Source organism: Dermacentor albipictus, chromosome 6 (assembly GCF_038994185.2).
Source record: "Dermacentor albipictus isolate Rhodes 1998 colony chromosome 6, USDA_Dalb.pri_finalv2, whole genome shotgun sequence".
NCBI classification, from domain to species: Eukaryota; Metazoa; Arthropoda; class Arachnida; order Ixodida; family Ixodidae; genus Dermacentor; species Dermacentor albipictus.
This window is the reverse complement of record NC_091826.1, coordinates 48772382-48797849: the sequence shown is the minus strand read 5'-3', so window position 1 is coordinate 48797849 and position 25468 is coordinate 48772382. Positions and strand designations below refer to the sequence as shown.

The 25468-nt window shown below is 48.7% G+C and overlaps 1 protein-coding gene across 7 annotated transcripts in view; it reads left to right on the top strand.

Moving 5' to 3' along the window:
* LOC135918656 (ATPase family AAA domain-containing protein 2-like) overlaps positions 1 to 25468 on the top strand; it is a 60780-nt gene that overhangs the window by 19542 nt on the left and 15770 nt on the right. For 6 of the 7 annotated variants that reach the window (XM_065452289.2, XM_065452285.2, XM_065452287.2 and 3 more), the window contains 14 exons: positions 870 to 1086; positions 3480 to 3621; positions 4530 to 4678; positions 4920 to 5168; positions 8536 to 8748; positions 9817 to 10021; positions 11677 to 11794; positions 13584 to 13776; positions 14243 to 14428; positions 17456 to 17679; positions 18309 to 18565; positions 19863 to 19889; positions 22765 to 22887; positions 23398 to 23736. In XM_065452289.2, coding sequence (XP_065308361.1) covers positions 870 to 1086; positions 3480 to 3621; positions 4530 to 4678; positions 4920 to 5168; positions 8536 to 8748; positions 9817 to 10021; positions 11677 to 11794; positions 13584 to 13776; positions 14243 to 14428; positions 17456 to 17679; positions 18309 to 18565; positions 19863 to 19889; positions 22765 to 22887; positions 23398 to 23736 — 2642 coding nt within the window. The remainder of the gene's footprint in view (positions 1 to 869; positions 1087 to 3479; positions 3622 to 4529; positions 4679 to 4919; positions 5169 to 8535; positions 8749 to 9816; positions 10022 to 11676; positions 11795 to 13583; positions 13777 to 14242; positions 14429 to 17455; positions 17680 to 18308; positions 18566 to 19862; positions 19890 to 22764; positions 22888 to 23397; positions 23737 to 25468) is intronic. The other variant, XM_065452288.2, reaches the window with a different exon arrangement.

Below are 25468 nucleotides of genomic sequence, written 5' to 3'. Positions count from 1 at the left end.
CTTTAATGGATATTCCGGACTTAATAAATGCACCGTCAGGGTTCCCATAGAGCTAATGCATTTGCGCGACTGATATTTTGGACAAACTTAGGCTCCAAAGTTTGATTTTCCGAACTAAATCACTTGTTCTGAGCCATGCTACCTGATCTTGGAGACTGTCACATTGGATAATCCGCTGGCTAGGTGCACATTATATCCTCCGCTTTCGGAGTCCATGCCTGCTCTTCCTTGGCTGACAAAATGCTCCAGGAGATGCCTTCTTTTTTTCTTCAGCCAGCAGTATCGGGATTATCGGGGTAATCGGATTATCGATTACATCTTCACATCAGGAATGCGAAGCAAGGCCAACCATGCTTTCGTGTGTACTTTGCCCCCCATGGATGATAGTGTTGCCAGCACGAAAAGTGCCGGCAGCGGGAAGCAAATGCTTCGTTTGCACGTCTCCGAATCTTGAGATTACACAGCCTCCAGTGCTAAATGCATGGGAAGACAGTGCACATGATGCCCTGCCATTTTGTCGTGCCTACTCAATGCACATGCGGCAGATTACGTCTAAAACTGAGTGCACGGGCTGCATATGTGCTCAGCCATGTGCAGCCACGGGTGTGCTTGAAAGAGGCGTGGGCCAACCTGCTCCCCCGCTTTCTCTCCCCCTTCCCTTGCATGCACTTGATCGCGGTACCGCTAGTGCGCTCCCCTCCCGCCCTTTCCCCTTGCTCGCGCAGTAAGACCGCACTTATCAAGCCACCATCCTTCTCGGCTCACCCTTGCACGATTTCACGGGACGCAAGTTGTAACAGTCCTCCCTATTTGAAATCAATGCTGAATGTAGCCTGCATTGAACAAGATCGCCTCTCATTCTGATGCAGGAAACGCCACGCCACGCATAACAGCTCCTCGACGAGCAGTTCGAGTGACGACGAGCGGCGTTTCGAGCGGCGCAAGGCACGCAGCATGGTCCGCGCCCGAAACCGGTGCCTGCCTTTCAACTTCCAGGAGAAGGACCTGTTTGAGGGCGTGCTCCGCGACCGAGCCAAGATCGGCTCCAGCCTGGCCGACGTAGACCCCATGCATGTCGACAAGGAGGCAAGTGTCGTACCCTGATTTGAGCCTCCGCTGTGCGGAGTTTCCTACTGGAATAGGCGGTGTTCAAAACGCGGCGACCGTGATGTGCTTCCAACTCCTGCAATTGATTTCGGCGCTTGCAGCATGCTGCAGCATGACGTTTGAAATTGTATTTTGTTACTGTGGGAGAGCCATCTCTGGGGTAACAATTTGGACACCACCTATTACTTAGAGTGAAGTTGCTAACTCTCCTGGATATCCCATAATGTTTGCTAATTTGGGCCAGTTTTCTGATTTTACTAATGAAGCGTTACCACACAAAAGATAAATGCATTTAAAAAGAAAAAAATAGAAGTTGGGATTGTACCTACAATGCCCCGGAACTATCGTCCAACCTTATTTATTCTCTCAGACTGCCAAAGTGCTCCATGACACCTATGGTGCTGGAGGGAAACCGTCTTTAGTGTTCTTGTATATTCTTTTTATATAGAGGAAACCTAATAATTGTTAAAGGGCCCCTGAAACGGTTCGGACAAATTTTGTGGGCGCATAGCGTACAGCTTAAGTAGAACATTCGCACCACAATTTAAGTGAAGCGTTACGTATTAATGGAGCTGCAAGCGATTAGAAGTTACCCTCCTCCCTAGCTATGCTTTTCCTCCTCAACTCGCTCGCCGAGCGAGCGGCGCTAAGCTCCGCCTTCACTGGTTCAGCGTCACGATGCAACGTCACATCGCTCACTTCCGGTTGTTTAGGAGCACGCCCCCTCCCGCGCGAGACCTCTCCGCAAGCCGCTTGGCCGTCGACCGAGAGCTATCGAAGCAGCGTGCGTTGCGAGCATTCTGTCGTAGCGCCGAACGTGTCCGGTACTCCACTAAAAACAGGCAAGCTGGTCATTTCGGCAAATGACTGGAGGCATAAACTCAAGCTGATGAAGGAACTTTAGCGTAGACGTACGTGAGCAGCCTGATCGGTCTGCACGGTCCAGACACTTGCTGGCGCAGCGCTTAACCAGTCAAACAAAGCGCTAATATTGCTCTAACCAAGTGTAAAGCATTTTAAACATTTATAAATCAACGTGTTGATGATTACACTCCTGCGAAAAACACACACCAGCAGCAAAGAATACACTTCGTGGCTGCTACTGTGTATGGTTGAGCTCTGTGCCACCAGGTGGCTGCACCGTGCAGACCGTTCACATTTGCCCTTCTGCTCATCTCGTGGCTCATCCCGGCACAGTCAAGCGGCCAGACCCTGTCCCCTTGCGCTTGCGTTTGCCCTAATACTGGACTCGCGGTTTGCAGGTCGCTAGGTTTGCAGTCCACAAGGCAACAAAGTCGAATCATAGTGCTCGCGAAAAGACTGAAACCTACTCTGACCGCGGAGCTCTCGTCAAAATGGAGTACGTTGTAACACAAGCAGACGGCACTTGCTGTGTGCCGGAAGTGCTGAAGTGTACTAAAAAACTATTCTTGTGTATTCTCTTTAAGTTATTTTCTTTTTACAAAAACAAAGTAACTAACATTCCAACTATTACGAGCATCATTTGTTCACCATAAAGCTGGAAAAATTATCGACCACGCGCCCTGGTCAGCCAATCATATAGCTCGCCCATGTGACGTAATATGGGTTATTTGCATCATATGGGTAGGGGCGGCTTAAAATTCCGCCGAGCAGTGCGCTGCGATCGGCAGTGATGTGTATTTTTAAAACCTTATAATAAATTACACGCTTTACGCAGAGCACTTAGATGCATCAATTAATGATCAGAAGAACCTACTCTAACGACTCAGTACGTTTGTAGAAAATCGCCAAAATCGTTTCAGGGTCCCTTTAATAAAGTGCATGTGCATCCCACAGATTTGGGCTCAGTTGAAAGTTTAAAAAACAAAGAAAGAATGCATGCTATTCCCCACAGCCCGCTTCTATTGTGTCTCTGGGATTTTTTATGTATTTTAACATTCACAAGATGACAGATATGCTACTGGCAAAAAGAAAAACGAAGCTTTGTTTATCGTCACCAGAGGGATTTGAGCTCATGTCTCTGCAGCAATGCGCGCTTGGGAGCTGAATGGGCCGACCATTGGGCGATCCTGCAGCTTTGGAATTTGGCAATTTCTACAGGGCTTTGCGCGCCGCAGAGGCTCTAAAAGGGGGCAACATCTGTGCGTGTGTTTCGTAGGCCACAACAGGCAATACTGTAGCAGGCAGACAATCCCACGTGCATCACAAAGTAGTAGTTCTTGTGTTGTAAAGTGGTGCCCAATGCGAGAATTTCTTGCTGTCGCCAATAAACGAGGTCAGAGCTGGTGGAATAGCTGAAGTTTGCCGATTATTATTTTTCCACAGTCACTTTTCTCGTGGAAAGCAGGTTCGGTGTGTGAAAGATTTAAAACATGGGCCTGAATGCGCAGGTCATGTTTGACCGCGTCGGTGGGCTGGACAGTCACATTCGGCAGCTCAAGGAGATGATCCTTTTCCCGCTCATCTATCCCGAAGTTTTCGAGCGCTTCAAGATCACCCCACCACGGGGCGTGCTCTTCTATGGACCCCCTGGTAAGTTGCTGTGTGTCCCATTGCAGTGCAGTGACTCGCTTGTTCTTTATTTCTGACCGCATTGTGCAACAGGGCAATTTTTCAGTTCTGTGCCTGCTTTGTGTTGGACTGAGTTACGTGCAGTGTTGCGGTAGCCTAGGTGCTTGCCTATTTGTAGTTATTTGCGTTGCAACATTTCAGCACAGAGAGAGAGAGAGCCTTTTAGAAAAAGAAATAAAAAAGGAGTGTGTAACCAGGTAGCATCATGTGAACAAATGTGTGTGGAAAGATAACTACAGTTGAACCTTGCTATAACAAATTATGGGTATAATAAGGTCGGTTGAACGTTTAAATGCCATTATGAGCATGTAGCGAGTATACAGTTATAATGAATATTAGATCAATAAAGGCATCTTAGCATCAGCTACGACATCATGATAATGAGGTTTGACTGTAGTAAGGGGTGTAAACTCACTGGTGTGTAAAGCAAGCTTGCCCTCCTGTCATTGCGATAATGGTAGGGAGATTATGATGGAACAGTCGGCCTTTAAACCACCAGGTGGTGGCAGCATACGAGGGACCCTGAGTAATTAAGATGTTTGTGGCGTTATATGGCCACCTTATAAAACAAGTGTTTATCCTCTTACACAATATTGTTTTTGTGCTTTGGTACTTGGTATGTTCTCACAGTGCTGATATCAGTATCTGGTCTGTCAACCTGTGTGGCCTCCTTGGTGGACGGCCATTTTGATTCTCGCTGGCTAAATGTAGCGGCCATCAAATTTATTGGGCCAACGGCCTTTCCATAGGCTGTCACAACCCTGGAAAATCGCATTGTGAAGGCTCCCATTGCATTGTTTGTAGGCTCCTTCCACCACCAGTGCTGTTTGTTCTGTGGTTGCCACAAATCGCTTGCGTCTGCATTGCAGGCACTGGCAAGACGCTGGTGGCACGAGCGCTGGCGAACGAGTGTGCTCGAGGCGACTCGCGGGTGGCCTTCTTCATGCGCAAGGGCGCCGACTGCCTCAGCAAATGGGTCGGCGAGTCCGAGCGACAGCTGCGCTTGCTCTTCGACCAGGTGAGGCCGTCACTGCGAGGATGCTGCGGTGATTCGGGCGCTCGTGACCTGAAATGTGCAATTGCTTGCTAGTATCGCAAGACGGAAATGTGGCGCGACCATTATTCCTGCCTACGGGGAAAATTGCAACTCATTTTATAGTTCTTGGCAGTTCGGCTGTGTTGTGTGCTAGTTGAACAACATTTCTTTGTTGTTTTACATTGACCAGTGCTCACTGAAGTAATTTCGTGACACCTCACAGGCCTACTCCATGCGTCCATCCATCATCTTTTTCGATGAAATCGATGGCCTGGCACCCGTGCGGTCGACGCGGCAGGACCAGATCCACAGCTCCATCGTCTCGACGCTGCTCGCCCTGATGGACGGCCTCGACTCTCGGGGCGAGGTGGTCGTCATTGGGGCCACCAACCGCATCGACGCCATAGATCCCGCGCTGCGACGGCCAGGCCGTTTCGACCGCGAGTTCCACTTTTCACTGCCCTGCCATAAGGTAAGTGTGTGTGGCATATTAATTTGGCAGAAATCCACCAGGTGGTGGAAGGGTTGTGGAAGGGGAAGTTGTCATCCACTTGGACTCCAGCACGAGGCTACAAAGAAAACCCATAAAGGTTTCTCAAAAGCAAGGCTTCGCAGTGGAAGAAAAATGAAGCAGGATACGGGGATTGAACCCTGGTATCAGTGTCTTTTTGGGGCTGTCATTTACATGTCCTGTGATCCTTTGTGACCTGTTAGCCTGTTGGATAATTCAGAGGGTGGAGCTATCGCTGTGTAAAGGCGTGTTGGGTTCGATCTTCAGACCAGGGCAAATTTTTGTTCAACTATGAAAGCCGTTTGCGAAAAAACCTGTATGGGTTTCCTTTGTAACTTCGTTCTTTATTAAGATTTAAAAAAAAATTCTCTTCAAGCTAAGTATGTGAGTGGACCCAGTGGTCCTTGTTATAGCTTGTTCAAAACCAAAGTGATCAGAGGCGGAGATTCCAGAGCTTTATTATGCTCATAAGCACTTTCGTTGGCCATTAACTTTGACTAATCATCTGCTTATTTTTAAGATTGGCTGGCACTTGTTCCAACTCTTCCAACTTGCAAACAGCTTCGTGAATGCCGGCCCTGCTCTGTATACTGAATGTTGTGCAAATAACGTACTCGAACCCGGATGGATCGAACCCACATATAATGAATTATTGTAGTATATATTGAACAGCTGTAAGATCCCCTTGATACTTTTTGTATGAAATGCTTATTTTATAAATTCAATTACCTATTTATCAAACTTCTTTGTGACCCCCTTCAGATTCAGTACGTCCGGGTTTGACTGTATTCGATTATGAGTCGCTCTTTCAGCTGAACCACTGACTTGGTCGCACCCATATTTAATGTAGGGGTGGCACTTTGGCTTGTATACATCTCTTAGTACCATGTTTTGGAAGCAGTACCAGCCGTTTTTGTTTCATATAAGCTCAGAGGAGTAAACATCATTAGGAACAATGCAGGACTAGAAAGTGATTGCCCCCAGTGATAGTTGTGCCACCTCTAAATTGGTGTGGAGCATTTATTTTTGCTTGATTGGACCCTTGTCCTCAATTGATTTAGCCTTTGCCTTAATCACCATGAACATGTTGTTAAGTGTTCTTTGTTGTTTTCTCAAAACAGCATTTTCGATGGTGTGCTACTTTTGGGATGCTGATATCTCGGGTTCTACTTATCCTAACGCAGTAATCAGCCGGAAAGGTAGACAGTTGGAGGGTGCAGTAGGCCTATAATATGAGCAAATATTACAACAGAAATTTTGAGAAAGTTATATTTTTATCCATGGTGTTTTATCCATGGCTTTCGTTTTAAAAAGATTGGCGTGCTGTAACTTTGGCCCAAATCAGTCTAGAGCATTGTTATTGTAGCACTGAAAATTATCATTCATCATCATTTTGATGCGCCGTGCACCTTCATAACAACCAGCATTTCAGAAAGAGCTCACCCCCAAACTAGTATGCACAAAAGACATTTATTAGTATGTCATAGACTACTTGTTACAAAGAAAAATCTATTGCATATATGAAATCAGCATGCCAAACTACTGAAGTAATGCAAGTGTGATAGAAATGCACTGATAAATAAAAGATAAGTGCTGTCTCCCCTTGAATAATGTCCAGGAACAGACATGTGATAGCAGCTGGAGGTAGCAGCTGACATGAACTGAGCCCCAAATGTAACTGGCCCACCCGTTAACTGGTCAAGGGGAAGCATATGCACACTTGACAGTAATGTGTGCTATTTTCATTGTTATTACCTTCCAGTTCATTTTTTTTTCCAAAAGACGAAGCACCAACGTTGAAAGCGCACTGAGAAGGAACAAAGACAGGACAAGGTGCCTTGTCTTGTCTTTGTTCCTTAGTGTGCTGTCACTGTTCGCGAACCAACTAGCCGTACAATGTGTTCTACTGCTTCCAGTTCACTTGTAACCATTTCATAGTTGGGAGGAGTCGGCATGCCTTTCGCTCTTGCAACTAGCAAACCTGGCTGCAATTTTCCAGCAATGCCTTAGGCTCAATTTTGTACCACCATCGCACACCGTTCACCGCTGGCAGATCCCATTGATGACACAGGCAGAGAGTCAGTCTGACCACTGACAAAGTGTGAAAAGGAATAGCATCGGAAAAATGCATCACTATGAAATCACTGTCCTAACCAATCAATTAACCATTTGGTTAGTTGGGTGGGGCTAATTTTTGAGTGCCTGAACATCTGTGCTCTACTGGATTTGTAGATAAGGGGGTGAGCACCCCGGCTCATTTTGGATATTGGCAGAGTTTCACAGGACACGAAAGAGAAGCACTAAATCAGTTTGACAGATTGAGAATTATTCCATAGCTTCATTTCGTTAACTTTGTGGGTAGAGGTTGGGAGGTTTCAAGCATGCTCTTGGGGCCAAGGAAGCCCAACACAGTAGTGGAAACAAGCCAAAGGGCGTTTATTGTGCCTTCTCTATGCTGCCAGCTGGCTGAATCACAATTAATGGAGCATGCCGATGGGCACTGATTAATCGAAGTCCGACTCACCGCGACAGGATATCAAGCCAATATATTCGCCACATGCCCGACAGCAATGCTAAAGTCGTTCACGGGTGAAGTCTCCCGAACGAAAGTGCCCCGTCGAGCGCGGACACAGTCTGTTCATACGGGTAGAGTTCCCGCAGCCAAAGAGGAGGAGACTACTTCCCTGTGCAGTCTAGTATCCCTGCCATCTAGTGGCATTAGTGAATCGGGCGCTATCGCTCGTACAATTACGTAACCGCATGTGCTACATGGGGAAGCTGGATTCTGGGAGACATGAAAGCCATGCAGGAAAAACATCAAGGGAGGCGAGTGAGCTGAGCGCTACACTGGATTGATTACCAGAAGATAAAGCCAACATCAAACTTTCAAAATTTTTTTTTTGTGCACTGAAACCACAGCACTAGTACATAAGCGTGAGATTTCAAAGTTTTTTTTTTTTAATTTGGGCTGTTGTGTTGTAGTAAAAGTTATCGAAACTTGCTAAATTCGTCCTTTGGCTGCTTCAGAGAACTGTTTAGTCCATCTTTGCTGATAAAAATATAGTGCGCTCGACAAGATGGCATCGAAATTTATTATGTCGCAGTGAGCTGGTGCAAGAACTTCCGGGTGACAATCACCTCCCATCTTTCGTTTTTGCGTTTCTTTTCTTTCTCGTCAAGCCCTTTCTAATGGTAAGAGCAATTTTATTGGTATTGCAGGAGTGACTTTTAACTGATGCATCTCTACTAATTTTTTCTTTCGTGTCCTTTCACAAAGCCTCCTCATCCATATTTTCCAATCTTTCCTGAACATTGCCGTGGTTTGCAGGCACGCCTCAGCATACTCCAGATCCACACACGGGACTGGCATCCGGCCCCGAGCCAAGCATTGCTCTCGGAGCTGGCTGCTCGCTGCACGGGCTACTGCGGGGCTGACCTCAAGGCGCTGTGCTCGGAGGCTGCCCTGGTGGCTCTGAGGCGCAGCTTTCCCCAGATCTATGCCACCAAGGAAAAGCTGCAGCTCAACATAGACACAGTACAGGTGCGCACTTCAAGCGATACTGGCAGCCATGCGTTACGTGACGAGGCTATTGATGGTTGACGAGCATTGCAGCATGCAGTAAACCCCCGTTACAACAAAATAGCTTTATTTGAAGTTTTTCCTCCTCTCGCGTCACTGTGACTTTCCTTTATCTCCTCTGTGTTTAGCGAGATCCTGTCCCAATGACTTTGTTGAGGGTGTTTTACTACATGTGTGTCCTCTCTTCTAAATGGTAGCCACTACTAGTAATTTTGATAATTTCACTGATACTTAGCAAATGACTGATAACTAGTTGACTGTGGAGTGGAACCTTAATGTATGGATGTGAAATAAATATAAAATGTTTCTCACTGATAAAAACTGTGTGATGAGTATTTGCTTAGAATAAATATTGGATATAATGAAGGTAGGACAGCATGAGGCTCAAAGAGCAACTGTTCTCGGGTCAGTCTCTCTCGTTGCCTCATTTTCGCACTCATGCACTGCTGACTGAAGCAGTGCATGGGCAGGGTGGGAATACATGCCGAGATTTATTTTACGTGGCAGGGCAAGTTAGGCAAGAGCACGACTTGCAGGACAGTTTTCGCCCCTCTGATTCGGCGGCCTAATTGCTCTCCGACTCGGAGGCAGATCAGGCGACAGCACATCGCCACAGGAGTTCAGTATGGTCACGGTCAGGTGGCAGTTGGGTTGACATTTGCACAACCTATGCCGATCGCCAGTGTGAATGCCGACTTAGTCCGGGGTCTATTTTGTTGCAGTAGCATGCATACTGGACAGTTAAATAAAAATAAAGATTTTGCCAAGATGCCAAAACCACAATCTCATCACTAGGTACTCTGTTGTGGGAGAGACTGGATCAATTTTTGACCACTTGGGGTCGGTTCCTTAAATGTGCAGCTAAATCTGAGTAGACTAGCCTTTTCGCATCTCGCCCCCATCGAGATGCAGCCGCCACAGCCAGGATCACACCTGCGACCTTGAGATCGGCAGCGTAACATCGTAGCCACTGGGCTACGGTGATGGCTAGCTCGTAGTGGACACATCCCTGTGCCTGCATCTGTGCAGATCCTGCCGGAGGACTACGACCGAGCCATGCGCAAGATCGTGCCGGCCTCCCAACGCTGCGGCGCCTCGCCGGCGCGCCCGCTGAGCACGACCGTGCGGCCCCTGCTGTGCCAGCTGGTGGAGAAGGCCCTGGTGTACCTGCAGAACGCCTTTGCCGCTGGCCTGCACAAGTCGTCCATTGCGCAGCGACTCACCGGCCAGGACGGTTAGTTGCAAGGGCCCCCCAACCCGGTGGAGTGCCGGTTAGTGCACCCAGGGCGGATGGTCTCTCTTGAAGCGAATTCTCCGTGCGCCGAATATTTCACGGCCAGAAATGACAAATTGAAAATGCCCTTGATTTTTCTGCTTGCCATGTTTTCGTGCCAACAGAGAGTCAGGGGGATTTGTTTGTATTTGGACAAAGATGGCGGCAGGCCAATAGTGGACAAAATGGTGATGCTCAATCCACGAGGTGGATTGAGCTGTCAGCATTCACTATATCCCATATTCGGGACCGTCAATTAGTGCCCCTCCATGTGGTGTTGCCCTCTTTTGCTAAGTAGCACCGACCTAGTCCACCAGTGTCCTAAATGTCTTCATTGTCCGAATGATAGTTTGAAGCACACGTGGCTTTGTTTTTCTGGCTGTGGCACAAGCATGTGACCCAGAGGTGACCTGTAGCAGCTTGCACAGAGCTGGCAGGGGGCAGAGACAGTAACGGCAACAAAGTAGTAGTCATAATTAATGCTGAAACACTAATAATTCAGGGCTGAAATGCTAATGAAATGGTCGACATGATGTAATTTTTCAAATTCCTTATGTGTTTCTTTTCCATCATTCGCACTCTTCATTATCTCATGGCGGAATGTTATAAAGAAATATGCCGAGGAAGTTAAGGGAATCTCGCTTCAATGCAATGACCTCGAGACAAAGGAAAATCTATTTTGGGAGTTGCCGTAGCACTGCGTACTGCATGACTTTTCGTTGATGCAATGCTGCCACCTTGATATCGCCCTTAAACACAGCAGGTAGGAGCTTAAGATAGCCACAGTGCAGTATTTTTTCATGCGGAAATTAAATTATAAAAGGCAAATGGGAAAAGGGGAAACTAGCATTGCAATTCGTTACTGCACACATAGCGCTCCCATTGGCTGATGCAGGTTTCAATCGCTGGTGTGCTTGTTCTTTGGCAGCGGTGAGCTGCACGTTTTGTGTGTTACGAGACTGACATTTCAAGATCTGCCTCGTTATCTTGCAATTCCTCCATTGTTCCGTCTTAGCTGCTGCCCGATAGTGATCAGGATATGATTTGTGCTGGATAAGAGATCTGCCTGCTTTTCTTGTGGTGGCAAAGCTATTTCATATCGTTGTGCATGCGATCTGATGGGTACAAAAGTAGGAAAGTTTCAATGGGTGCAAAAGACTGAACAGAAGTAATAAGGCTCTCCATGGGGAAGTGAATACCAAATTTTCACACAGCACGATGGACGCGCAAATGTGATCATGGCGACGCGCTCACATGTGACTGCTGGCTGCTAATAATGTTGCAAGGCATTTGAAAACGGCTGACAAGCTGCATGATACTGCTAAAGAAAGCCATGGATTGCATGGAAATATAAAGAAAACATGACCTCGCTGTTAAAGGACTGCTGTCCCGGCAGCTTTTAACGTCTCTAAGGCTTTCTTGCAATCATTCTGACAAAAGAAATTTTGGGTAACACTTTCCCAGCTTTTAATTTTTGGCAGTTTCGGTCGCTGCTCCCTTTGCCATTTCACTATCGATAAAGCTAGAATCGCTCTGTATATGTGTGGTGTTTGCATGGCTTGAGTTCAGCTTGTACTTCAAATATTCTTTCTTCTTTTTCTTTTTTTTTTTTTCAGGCAATCAGAGTGACGACAGCAGTGTGGTGTCTGATGATGAAGCCATGAACGGAGTCTGCAACTCTGCAGTCGATCTCGCTGAGGTCGCGGGCACCGAAAGCATCATTCCAAGCATCAGGTGAAGGTCACTTATTTATTGTAGCATTTCTTGCTTGATGCATTTGATTGAATCTTTATTTCTGCGTTCTCTTCTTGACCAGCACAAGTGCATGTGCATCATATACAGTCGCCGACTGATTTTCCAGACTCCAAAAATTCGGACATGCTCGATTATTTGGTCCGCTTCGCGGCACCGCCATTCTCCCCATAGACCACAATGTATAACAACTGCCGAAAGTTCGGACACCTTGCAACCTCTCGTCTGATTTTTCGGACACTCCTTGAGCCAACTCGATCGAGTCCACCATGCACCGACTCTGACCGGTGCATGGTTCGACTTGCTGAACACCATTTTTGTTTTGAACAGAACCTCCTTGTTGCCCCATGAAGTGCCGCTACTGCAAATCCCCGCTCATCATTATTGTTTCTGCCTGGTTCGATAAAGTGGCTCTACAGCACTACAGCAGTTCCGGTTTCAGCTTAGTAAGCCATGTCAAGACAATCCAGCAGCTGATTTGTTTCTTTGCACACATGTTCGCGCACGATGCCAGTTCTTCTTTCTATGATGACGCTGCGAGTAGGCCACGTTTTTCGTTTGTGCGACTGGTGTTGGCATGGTGGTGCTTGCTTTGTGTGCTGTGTCGAGGTTCCGGTGATCCAATGCGGCATATGGAAACATCGTGTCAAGTGTCTAATGGCACCGACAGTGCCCGCGCAGACTGCGCTGGGGAATGCCAGCAAGCGGCTGCCAGGAGGCCTAAGATTTGTCGCCTTCCGATGTGCTCCCTACTGACGCCAAAAATGTTCTGCCGAGACCTGCGCAGTGGTTGCATTGCGATTCTGGACACCGTCGCATTTGACAGTTTCACAGGTGCTGACACTGCTGTACTGACATGCGCAGAACTCGACAACGGCGAGATCATCCGTCAGGTTTCTGCTGCATTGCCGGACGATGACTCCCGAGTCGGGAGACGACGCACCATGTGCTACGCTGCCGTCGCATGCAGAGCGTGTACAAGCAGTGACTGTGCTTTCAGCCCGCTATAGTGACCGTGTGACCCTCTCCAAGATTCAGGCTTATCTGATTGCACATAAACGGAACAGCGTGCAACAGCGCATTCACGATTTCTTCAAGCCTACTGCCGAGCCCGAATAAGTGCGTGGAAATAAAAGATCTCTTCCTTTTTTTCTTCTTAATCTGCTTTTTGGACACCTGTTTATTCGGACATTTCCGCAGTCCCCCTGAGGTCCGAATAAGCGGTCGGCGACTGTACACGTTGTTGTATTTGCACAACATAGCAACGTTCTGTCGCCAGGAACAAACTATTCCGAGATAACAATGTTCTTTTGGGGATCTACAGAGTCAGGAGGATGTGGAGCTTAGCGTGAGAATTTTTGGGGGGGCTTTGTCTTATGGAGAAATACATTTACAGTTGGCAAAACTTATCCATATCACTGCTCGCGGGTGCGCGCAGCCTCCACTACGCTTGTTTTGGTAGAAGATGCAAAGGATGAGCACAGATGGCAGCACAAGGTGACTCGTTTTTTAGACGAATGTTGCGGAAATGCAACAATGTGTACAGGCAGCTCTAAATGTACTTGCCTCTGTGTTTAACGCTGTTCATCAGAATGTTGTGTAAATGCAACAAGGTGCAGTAAAGGGTTAAAACTGTTGCGGCAGGTCATCATCCCGTCAACCTTGCTAGATATTTGTGCGTGTGCTGAAGAATAGGCGCGGGAGTGCCAGCAAGTGCCACTTACAGCCAAGTGTTGTCGAACTGAGTTTTCTATATTTTTTCTGCGTGCAGGTCTCGTTTCGCTGCCAGCCGCAGTGCCAGCCACCGGCCCCGCCTTCTCATCTGTGGCCGCCCTGGCCTCGGCCAGACGACTCACGTGGCGCCTGCCGTGCTCCATCTGCTGGAGCACCTGCCCCTGCACCGGCTAGATCTGCCCTCACTCCATTCTGTCACAGCTCGCGCACCCGAGGAGGCCTGCGCCCAGGTATAGCTTGGCCATCGCCGTTACTTTGCTTTTTTTTTTAAAGCCGATTTTTCACTGCATCAGTGATGGACAGAGATGTGCAAGTGTTAGAGGTTTCGACAATGAGTAATTGTCGTTGTGATTTGGCATTGTATTTGTTTGTAGAATATGATGCTCGGGAAATTTAGAAGGCAGTAGAAACCTCTTCATATATTTCAAAGGGAGGGATCATGATGAAAACGCATTATCTGGGAAGGCTTAAAATCCGGTAACATTGTCAGCCATGTTTAGCTCAAGTCTTAAAAGACTGCAGCCAGCATCTGCAAAGGGGGTGGGGGGGGGTAGAGGCAAAGAATGCTTTTCTTCAAAAGACGGACAAGTGTGCAGATCCAGTGACATCTCTCCTGTTCGAATCGCTTGTCCCATCGTCTGCACTGTTTGCCACGTTCTGAACATCAGCTGACGGACTCTGCCGTTGTTGGTACAGGTGCTCCAGGAAGCGCAGCGGGTGCTGCCCGGAGTGCTGTACCTCCCGCACGTGTGCCAGTGGTGGGAGACGTTGGGCGACGCGGTCCGAGCCACTTTCCTGACCCTCCTCAGCGACCTGGAGCCCCTGACCCCGGTGCTCTGGCTGGCCACGGCCGACGTGCCTTTCAATCAGTTGCCTCCACAGGTGAGCAGGGGCCTTGTTCGATCATCGAGAGCGGCGATTCTCGAAACTTGCGCGCGAGAAGCTTCCTTTCCTGTATATAAAGACTGTCTTGGATTTAGCATGAATTGCGCTCTTTAAACTACGGCAGAAGAAATTGGGAAAAAGTTGTTCAACACATTATAATTTATAGGATTTAAAGGAAAGTAAGATGCATATCTTCGATTAACCCCTAAAAAAATTACTTTCTGAAACTTTCATCACCCTAACTTGACAAGCAGAAGTGTCAGGCGATGTTTTTTCAGACCCTCTTCTTTCTGTAACAGCTGTGGGGTCTGATATGGGATATCTCACACCGTACTCTTGGGACAAAGGAACGACAATACAGTAGTGCAAACAGTCACAAGGGCATTTATTGCACCTTACATACATCAATGCCTGCTAGCCGAGTTGCTATCCACAAAACATGCCGATGGGCGCGCGACAAATCTAGAGGTCCGACTTACCGCGACCGGAAGCGAGCGAATATGTTCGCCCCATGCTGGATCCCAACGCCTGGTCGTTCGCGTGTATAGTCACGCGAATCGTGGCGCGTTCGAAGGCGGCCACGCGAGGCGGTCTCGCAGATGCATCGGTCGCCGCGCGCGCGCGGAATGTCCGCGCTGCTTCGGCGACCCGCCGGGGAAGAGCGTTGCTGCACGTGCAGCCCGTTTGCTGTCTCGAAGCCAAGAGCGCGCGCCTCGTCTCTCCCGCCGAGGGTAACCCCGCAGCCGCGCAACACTAGCGCCATCTCTCGGAGTGCGCTTTAACCACATCGACCGCGCTGACGTCACGCAGGCCACGTTGCGAAGCGGGACCACAGGAGACGCGCTATGCGGGAAAAACATCAGGGGAGGCGCGAGGGTCGCGCATTCCCACATCCCCCCAACCTTAAATCACTTCTTATTCCGGCGAAACATGTCACACGGTCTAACATCAACACGCGCTTCGCGACAAGGTAGTACATGTAACAGTGATCGCGCTGAGGAAATGTCCACACGCTGTCCATAGCATGCGAGCCGACATTGTCCTTGGGTACACCGCTGGCGTCCGCCGGTCACAGCAGCGGCTTTGCAGCCTCGACGGCACGATCCCAGGCCAGGACTCCGGAGACGACGACGCAGTAGTCGGTACGAGCAAGCGTCGCTCGCGCCGACTCGCCCTGCTGGCGGGAGCCGCAGTAGCTGTCGGTGACCGCCGGCTCTTTTGTCCGCCGCCGAGGGTTGCGAGCTGGATACAGGAGGCCGCCGAAGTCGTCGCGCCGAACTGGCCACGGCATCACCATCGCCCGGGGGTGGCTCGATCGTAGTCCGGGGCAGCAGCGCAGACGATGTGCAGGCGACGGCAAACCAGGGGTGACTCCAATCACACTGCGTAAACTCAACACACTCGGCAAACACTAATGTAGTGCAAGGGAGAGGAAGTCTGCATGCGCATCGCCCACGTGGTACGATGTTCAACTCGGCTAGCAAAAGATCGGGCAGCTATACTCAGATGCTAAGTTCACGTGAACGAAGCTCGCTTTCTTGAGTCGAACGAGTAATTTCAATTCGTGCGAGGCTAACTAGAATGAGGTAAGCAAAGTGCAACACCTCAACGCCACGGTCCACCGGGTTGTGTCCCTCCACGTGCGACAGGCAGCTTCGTAAAGCCTTAGGCCTAAAGCGTCGCTCTCTGACAACAACCGGCATCCAAAAACAACACCCAAAATGGGCGCAAAACAGGCAGCCTCGAGGAGACGTCAGCTCTGTGAGGTGGTCCTACTCCGCTCGGTGCACACAGCATCCGAGTTGACGGCGCCCACCGTCCCAGACGGTGTCGGAGCGCCCGGTGCCAGGCCGCAATACCAGTCAGCCCGTCGTGGCACCCGTGGCCCGCGGCCACCCGGCTCCCAGAGCCGCGACTTCATCAGAGTCAAAGAGATAGAAGAAGCTATTTACATATTTACATAGGAAATTCGGACCACCCACGAGGCTTCCGTACTCACTCGCTTCAGGCTTGCCACTGCTCCGCGGGCGCTCAGCCTCGCTCTCCCAGGATGCAGACCACGTGGCTCTCGTACCAACGAATGCCATTAAAAAAACACTTGCGAAAAGGCTTAGTAAGTTGACATGTTCAAACACACTACAGCCACCGCCGCCTCGCTCAAGAAAGCACGCCGCTGACGCTAGCGATCAAAATCCACGCTAGGCCTACGCTTCGGTTCAAACAAAGGTCTCGAACGAAGCAACACTTAAAATTATCGTCCGATGCCCCAAGAGTTCCACGTTGGGCAGCCAGATGTGGGGTCTGATATGGGATATCTCACACCGTACTCTTGGGACAAAGGAACGACAATACAGTAGTGCAAACAGTCACAAGGGCATTTATTGCACCTTACATACATCAATGCCTGCTAGCCGAGTTGCTATCCACAAAACATGCCGATGGGCGCGCGACAAATCTAGAGGTCCGACTTACCGCGTCCTCGTGAGCGAATATGTTCGCTCCATGCTGGATCCCAACGCCTGGTCGTTCGCGTGTATAGTCACGCGAATCGTGGCGCGTTCGAAGGCGGCCACGCGAGGCGGTCTCGCAGATGCATCGGTCGCCGAGCACGCGGGATGTCCGCGCTGCTTCGGCGACCCGCCGGGAAAGAGGGTCGCTCCACGTGCGGGACGGCACGTCTCTCCCGCTGGCCGTCTGGAACCCAAGAGAGCCAGCGCTTTCCTTTCGGCGCCCAAGTAACCTCCGCAGCGGCGCGACGCTCACGCCATCTCTCGCACCGCGCTTGTACCACTCCAACGCCGCGGCCCACGCGGCGACGCCGCACGGAGACGGGGCTATGCGGGAAAACATCAGGGGAGGCGCGAGGGTCGCGCATTCCCACACAGCTTGTCTGTGACATTGCTGTTTATTTATAAACTCGCGCCCGTGTGTGTTAGGCCATCAAACCTAATGTGATCACAACATTCAGAAAGTCATGTCGCGTGTTGCTGATAAGGGCTGGCATCACTTCCTTGTCTCTTGCAGGTGCAACAGCTGTTTGGACCGTCGGAAGTGCTCGAGATGGTGCCCCCTACAGAGGCGGAACGGCGCAGCTTTTTCGCACCGGTATTCACCAAGGCGGCCACACCACCGCGGCCCAAGCGACCCCCTCCCGAGCAGATGCCAGCCTTGCCAGCAGCCCCTCCGCCGGAGCCTCGGAAGCTGACCCCCTCCGAACTGGAGCGCCTCCGACAGCAGGAGGAAGCAACGTAAGAGCAAAGTCATCCCAGTCACAGATGTGCCAAATCCCTTTCAGGCTTTCAAGCAGGCACGTGTTTGATTCGACGTCGTGTTAGAATTGGCCAAGTACTGCCTGATGAATCGGCAGTGTGTTTTGATATTTTTTCTGCATCTCGTTTAATTTGACCCACCAGATAATTCAATTTCATCGGTCCCGTTAGGATCGAATGAATGAAAGTAGACCTGTTGTACAATTGTGTAGGGAGTCTTATGTGACACCTCCATACCCACTGTCCCTCACAGGTTCCTGTAAGGTACACCAAATAAGTAAGTAAACCTAAATACCGAGGATATCTGCACCAGTGAGCGCAATGTGCAAGTTTCCACTCCAAGAGGCCTGGAAATGCAGGCGAATTGTATGGACCTGAAAGCTTGCAGATGGCATAGTTGTAGTTGCAGTTGCAGGCATACCATACCGACATGCTTGCACAGCGCGGAAGATGAGGACTGAAGGAAGAACACAACACGGGCACTGTTCTTCCTTCAGTCCTCGTCTTATGCGCTGTGCAAACATGTCGATATTCAAACACCAACTCGCCCAAGCTTCCGCCTCATCACGTAGGCACACGTTGAAGCCCTGGAACCTTCTTTTGCGCAGGCTTCGAGAGTTGCGCCTTTTCCTGCGGGACATCTTGACCAAGTTGATGCGTGACAGGCGGTACAGCATGTTTGCTAAGCCCGTGGACGCATTGGAGGTGCCTGACTACCTGGAGGTAATCAAGCAGCCCATGGACATGGAGACCATGATGGTCAAGATAGACCTGCACCAGTACCAGACCGTGGCCCAGTTCCTGCAAGACATCGAGCTCATCTGCTCCAATGCGCTCGAATACAACCCCGACCGGAACCCCACGGGTGCGTTTCTCTCTGTCTCTCACCGCTGACCAAACCTGTCGGTAACATGTTTCTCATGTTGGGCGGGCGGTGTACCCGCTGACAACTTTCTGTGGCAGTGACGAGAAAACTACAGAGCTTAAGTGCGCGCAAATAAATGTACTCTTAAAAAAAAAAAAAAGTCCCGCGTTCTCAAGAGCATTAGTCAAATTGGCAAAATTTTTAATTTTCTGATTAATGTTTTTTCGCAATCCTTGGACCTTTATTTACCTCATAGTGAAATGTTTATAACAAAGTGCGGCAGAAATCGAGAAAACAGCACTTTCGTAGAGTGCTGTCATCAAAAGTTGCAAAAAAAATCGGGGTACGAAAGGCGCTGTCACACCGTGGTTCGCTCGGCTATCCTTTGACGCAGCGCCGCCATCTTGGCATCATCATAAAGAGGAGAGATCAGAGCTCAGCATGGCCATAGCAATGTATTTCTCCACTGAAAAATAAACCAGCAAACACAAGCAAAAGAAAGGCGAAAGCAGCATTGTGATTGGGCATTAATCGAAGCCACCACCACTGCCATTTTGATTATTGCGCTGCCTTGAGCCGGTGCTCTCGCACCCAGATCCGCTGGCAGCCGTAGCCACACCGCGGCAACGCTAGGCCTAGCTACTTTGACGTTCGCTGCCAGGCTTCTTGCTGTGTGGTGCCGTGTTTTTTATTGAAACAATTCGCTGCTGTTAGCAATGGTGCCGACTCCGCCTTTGTAATCTTCGCCAATGCCTGGGTGCGTCTTACACAATACCAGTTCCTGAAAGTCAACTTCGCCCCGATACAGCAGTCTTGCGCGGTGAAACATACCAAAAATTCGAAGGGGGCAATTGTCACGAGGACGCGGTGTTTTTCCTTTAAATATACACGCGTGAACTCGCCGTCCCCTATCACAGTACGAGCACCGATGCGCCTAATAACTGACTGTTATTTGTAAATACGTGTGAATAAATCTTGTGGAAATTGCCACTTATGTGTGTGGAAATTGCCACTTATGTGTTAACTCAGTGCACATGCATCACTGCAGGTAAGTCCTCCATTTAGTTAGCTTCCTCTAATGCGAACTTCCGTTTAATGCGAACTTCCTTTTAGTCGATCAAATATTCGGCTCCCTTCGAGTTCGACTTATCGAGATTCGACTGTACTTGCGTTGCAGCACGAAACTTGGCTAAGTATTCTGCTTAAGTGTTGTAGTGTGAACGAATGTGTTAGCACGGACTTCATATTTGACATTAGATCTCTACTTCTGACTATTCTGCGTTTTTGTGGCTTTCAGCGACCTCATCTGCTCAGCAGATGAAGAGTAAGTATACATGCCGTAAGGAATTTCACATCCTTTAATGAACCATTACACTTTTAGTTTATACAAAAGTTTACCCCAGACATGGGATAAACTTTTGGCTACCTTTTGAAGCACTTGCATCTCAGCATCAATTTCTGCAGTCTATTTGCTCTCACTTGGTACTTTTGCACTGTAACACCTAGCTGTATGTCTTGGTATGGTTTGTTTAGCACTTGACAATGTCAGCATTTCTTGGTTAACCTTCATGCAACCTTGTAATTTAGCATTGTTCACATACCAATGTATTGGCATGGCATGCTGCCGACCGACCATGAGAACTGGTAGGAGGACCTATTGTTGGGCCGTCTAAGCGAACACACTTAAGACTCTGCCCTGATCTTTTTTTCTTGCCCTGGCGAAATCAGTGTGGCTAATAATGAAGGTATACAGTTAAATGCCTTTGTAACGCAACAAGTGGGATCCAAAATAACTAGGGGTGTGCGAATATTTGCAAAGTTTGAATATTATCGAATATTATATTTTTAATATTTGTATTCGATAAAAAAAAAATATATTCGAACATTCAGTTGCATATTCGAACATTCGGTTGTTGAATATTCTGATCAAATCGAGTATATTGCTGGGTGTGCGGGAGCAAACATGGTTCTTAGCATTTGTTTCTACCAAATCTAAGAATATCGAGGCCTACCAAATCTAAGAATATCGGGGCAATTTTGTGCTGAATTTTGCGATTTCGTGCTACTAGCGAACTTTCCCCTTTAAAGTGCCCTTAGCCATTAAACGTCTACGCTTTGAGGGAAAGCCAGCCTCTCATTAGCAAGGGGCACGGGTTTGCAGACAGCGAGGGTGTACTCTTTTTTCTTTTTTTTTCTTTTTTTTTTCCAGCGCCACCCCCACTTCTGAGCTTACTGCTTGGCATCAAGCGCGATGAGTGACAACTGGAAGAGGGTCAAATTCCCTGTTCCAGTCATAATGAGTTCATGGGCATTTGATGCAGTATTATAAAGCACAAACTGGTGAGGACAGTTAGTGGGAATTGCTAAATTTTCCAAGTTGGTGTGAGCCAAATACACAAAGTTTTAGTATAGCGGCTTACTAGCATAATGGCTTAATAAAGGTTGCCTTTCTACCAGCACCTAGCAAGTAAAAATGAACATGCTGAAATTAAAATTGCCGTATCAACCAATTTAAAGGCTGCAGCCTAACTGACAGCCCAAAATCTTGAGAAAAAAAAACATTCTGAGAAGCAATCGTGTTCGGTGTGCTGATGCCACGTGCACCCTTCACCGAATTTTCATGCACTGTTATTGGGTGGGGAGAGCTGTGCTTATACCTCTCACGGAGGAAGGATGACTGCTGACGTGCGTAGCGTGGCCACGACTGGCTTCCTTGCATTCCTCCGTGGCAGCACGCAAATGAATGGAATGAATGAATGACTGAATTAATTGCGAAAAGGATGGTGCTCACTTTTGTGGTGGTGGGTGATCACGGAGTACTACCGCAGATTTCGTACTTGCAATAAATATTAGACTGAATGACCCTGTTCTGTGTGAGGGCCATACCTTGTCAAAATCTGGAAAAAAGTGGTGCCCTTAAGCGTGTCTGCAGCAAAACTTCGTTAATGCATACCAACCTAATACTACTATGTTTATTTGAATCTAGGCCAATAGTTTTCTTTAAATAATCATATACTAAACTCTAGGGTCGGCTCAGATTCGAGGATTTTAGAAAACGCGCCAGTTTGTAATTAAAAATAATATATACGGTGCCATCATTCTAGCGCCATCTAGAAAAGTCAGTATGCAGCCGTTATTAGCCGTGTCAGTAGCCAACTGAAGTACACTAGCGACGTCGCTACTTTGACCTGTGTCGTACTGGCATGCGGCGTTGCCCATTGCGTGGCGTTAGCGTAATGGCACCAAACAGGCAATGCTTTCAAACGAACAGTTGTGCTAGCTGCAGAGGCATCGTCAAACTTTCAAGCCGGGCGGGACTTCGGCATCAATGAGAAAAATGCATGTCGTTAGAGGGGGCAATGGGAGACGCTTTTTGCGTGTGCCGCAACGAGGAGATGACAGTGATAAGGGAAATATGCATGCAATAACAGAGGAGCTGTACACCGAGATCGCGCCACATTACGATGCGTGCGAGCTGTGCCGCACTGTCTGCGCATGCATAGGCGCGCCAACATGAGCTTGCGTGTGCCCGCAAGTGTGCCCGCAGGCATGTTCATATTAAATATATGCTGTTTTCCTTTGTGAATGCTGTCCTCACTTTTTTATGCAGCCTACATTCGATGGAAGTTTTTAAAATTTTTTTTCTGGCTTCGAACATTCGGGGTTCGACTTAGAATCGGGGCCGGCCTAGATTCGAGTAAGTACGATAATTTCCGTTTAAATATAGTCGCGGTGAATCCCCTGCCCTGTCGCCATTTAACCTAATATATTTGCTGACCGTTTATTACCATTACTCTGATATTTTAACTGAGTTCTCATTGCTTTCTGTAGGGTCACCGACTAGACTTGCATTTTGTCGACGCAAAGTGTCAACAAACGATTTGCAGATGCTTTGGCCTAACTTAGGTTTAGAAGACCAGAATGTGACAGGGATGCGTAGATTATTTAAACAGGCAAATTCATTGTACAATTCTTCATTGTGATGGCAGTCACAATACAGCTGTTAGATAGAAAGTAGGCCTGGCCGTTACACTGGTCAATTTGTCGTGATGGCGTCTGACTGTATTTGCATTGGATGCGACTGCTTATAACAATGTCTGGCTGTGCCATCTTTGTTAGCTCGGCCATTTCTTATTTGCCGCTGACCCCGTACTTGCGCATTCCTGTTCCTCCGTCTGATGGCCCCTTTCTCCCGGCAGACAAGAACATCCGGCATAGGGCCTGCGCCCTCCAGGACGCAGCCAACGCGCTCGTGGACACCGAGCTCGACTGGGGTTTCGAGAAGATCTGCCAGGACATTGTCCAGGCCCGCAAGGAAAGAGGCAAGTAGCTTTTCAGTCTTGGGAACCTCTGCTCAAGCACTGTGTTGCTGTGATAACTATGCTAAACTCCGCTTATACTTGAAGGATTCGGACAAAAATATGTGCGTTGGGAGATTTGTGAGACAACGTCCGTTAATACTGAGCCCATTCTAATTATTAATTAGAAAAGTATTTCAATGCCCCGTTAACCTACAATGTAGTCCATTTTTACTGATAAAGAATTTACTAGGTTTGAGCAGACATAGTGGAAATCCAATGCGTCAAAGCAAGCTGCTGGGGGGGAACTTGAAAGGCGGTGTCACCACCAGTCTTTCGTTTTTATGCCTTTGCAAGCCTTTTCTCACAGTGAGAGGACCTTCTTCTAGTTTCTGTAGAAGTGTAATTTACAAATTCAGCTCAAATAATTTTTATTTCTGGTATCCCCTTGGCGTATCAGCACTGCTTAGGTAAGCAGCCCTTGTGCCAAAGGATAAAAGAAAGGTAATTGCCATTGTTGCTTCCTTTCCTCAGGGGAGGAGCCAGTGCCTTATGTTCCAAAGAACTACCACGTCGCCCCGCGACCTGCCCCGGTGAACTCCGACGCACCAGTACCTGATCTGCCTCAAGCCGAGGCGTCCAATGAAGAGGCGGGCCCCAAGAGGTTTAGTCGGAGACTTCGGGGAATGGTGGTCGTCCCGTCTGACGAAGAGGACGCTGCGGAGAATGGCACGGCCGACGCAGCTGCGGAAGACAAGACCGAAGTTCCTCCTCCCACACAGACGACTGCTGCTCAGGATGCTGCAGTCGAGGTTCCAGTCGCGTCGACACCAGATAGCCAGTCGTCGTCCAGGCCTTCGTCGAATAGCAAAGGTGAGCACCCATTGCAGCGTGTTTGATTGTGCAAGTTCGTGATTGGATAGCCAGGAGCCAGGGTTGTAACTGCTTAGCTTCAGGTGAAGTTACTGGGTCAGTAGTATCGAGCATTAATTCAGTGAACTATGAGCCTGATTGCAAAGACACTCAGTGCCTAGAGAGTGCTTTACCCTTTACTGAAATATTATTCCTGTGTATTTTCACGAACAAGTGTTGCTAACAGCGAATTGAAATTCGATAGGGGCCAAATGCAAAAGCGTTGTGGATCACACATTGGGTGCACATTAAAGAACCCCTGGTGGTCAGTATTAATGCTCCACTACAACATGCCTCATTATCATATCGTGGTTTTGGCACGTAAAACCCCTGGGTTTGTTCTTTAATTGAAGTTGAAATATTTCGCTCAACATAATACAGCGTGACAGCCAGTTCCTGTACTGCATAGGGGTGCGCATGAAACAAATCATAGCATTAATTTTTCTGAGGAATGATTGTTACCTTGTCAGGGAGGCACGTGATAATGTGGCCAGTTGTGTAACGTTTTACGGCAGATTGCTGACAGCAATCTGCCATACAACAGCTTGCCGTACAGCTTGCCGTAGAGACGAGCGGAGCAGGAATTTGTAGCATTCCAATAACCCTGTTTGCCGAGCATACCAAGAACCCCTATTTATAAGCTAGGATTTTGAGAGTGGTTATGAAAGTACAGTGAGCAATAACAAGGAAAGGAACGTACATTACCGAGTCAATTTTCTTATTTCCGAGACACCTGAAGTTCTGTCTGAAACCAAATGCGCACTGCATCGTGCTTCGACACTGCAGTTTTGTTAGTTGCAAGGCAGATCCTATGCAAATCAATGGTGGTGCCAAAAAGATTCAGTGCGGAATGTCGCTTTGCCATGTGACACTGGTTTTCAAGCATTTTTACTGGTACCCGCCGTGGTTGCTCAGTGGCTATGGTGTTGGGCTGCTGAGCATGAGGTCGCGGGATTGAATCCCGGCCACGGCGGCCGCATTTCGATGAGGGCGAAATGCGAAAACACCCGTATACTTCCCCGCAGGGGCGTCTGCGTCAGCAGGCGTTTGGTGTGTTGCGACACCACGGACCCGAGCACACGAGGGTTGGACCCTCCCGCGTGTAGTTGTGCGCGGCTTAGCCGTGTCCGGGGAAAGGGGGATCCTGGAGGTTGAGCCGATGCTGGGTGATCGGGCCTTTAAGGCCCGCCGGCGGAGGCAACACAACTCTTTGGCCTCTGCTTCACGTAGACGGCACCCCCAGACTGACCCACCCGGGGGAAATCGGTAGTCGCCTCTTCCTATCTCACTCTCCTCAAGCCTTCGTCTTTATCTCTCACTTTTTTACCTTTCCTGTCTTCTTCTCTTTTCCATTTACTTCCTTTCTCTACGGCGGCAAGGGTTAACCCTGTGTGGATATCCTACCTTGGGTACATCATATTTGGTTATAGCGACGGCGTACGGCTGGCGTCGTGCAGGCTTGTACACAAGCTCTGCCGCGTCCCCTCGTTGGGCTCCGTGGTGGGCGGTCGGCGCTGTTGCCGAACATACTCATTTTCTATGGCAGCACAAACCTCTGTCGTCTATGATCGGCGTCTAAAAAGATGCCGCACCGAAGTACCATTCCATTTCTCCTTTCGGAGCAATGCTCCATCCTTCCCCAAGTTCTATGTAGTACACAGCGAAAGCAACATGCCAGTAAGAAAACTCTCAC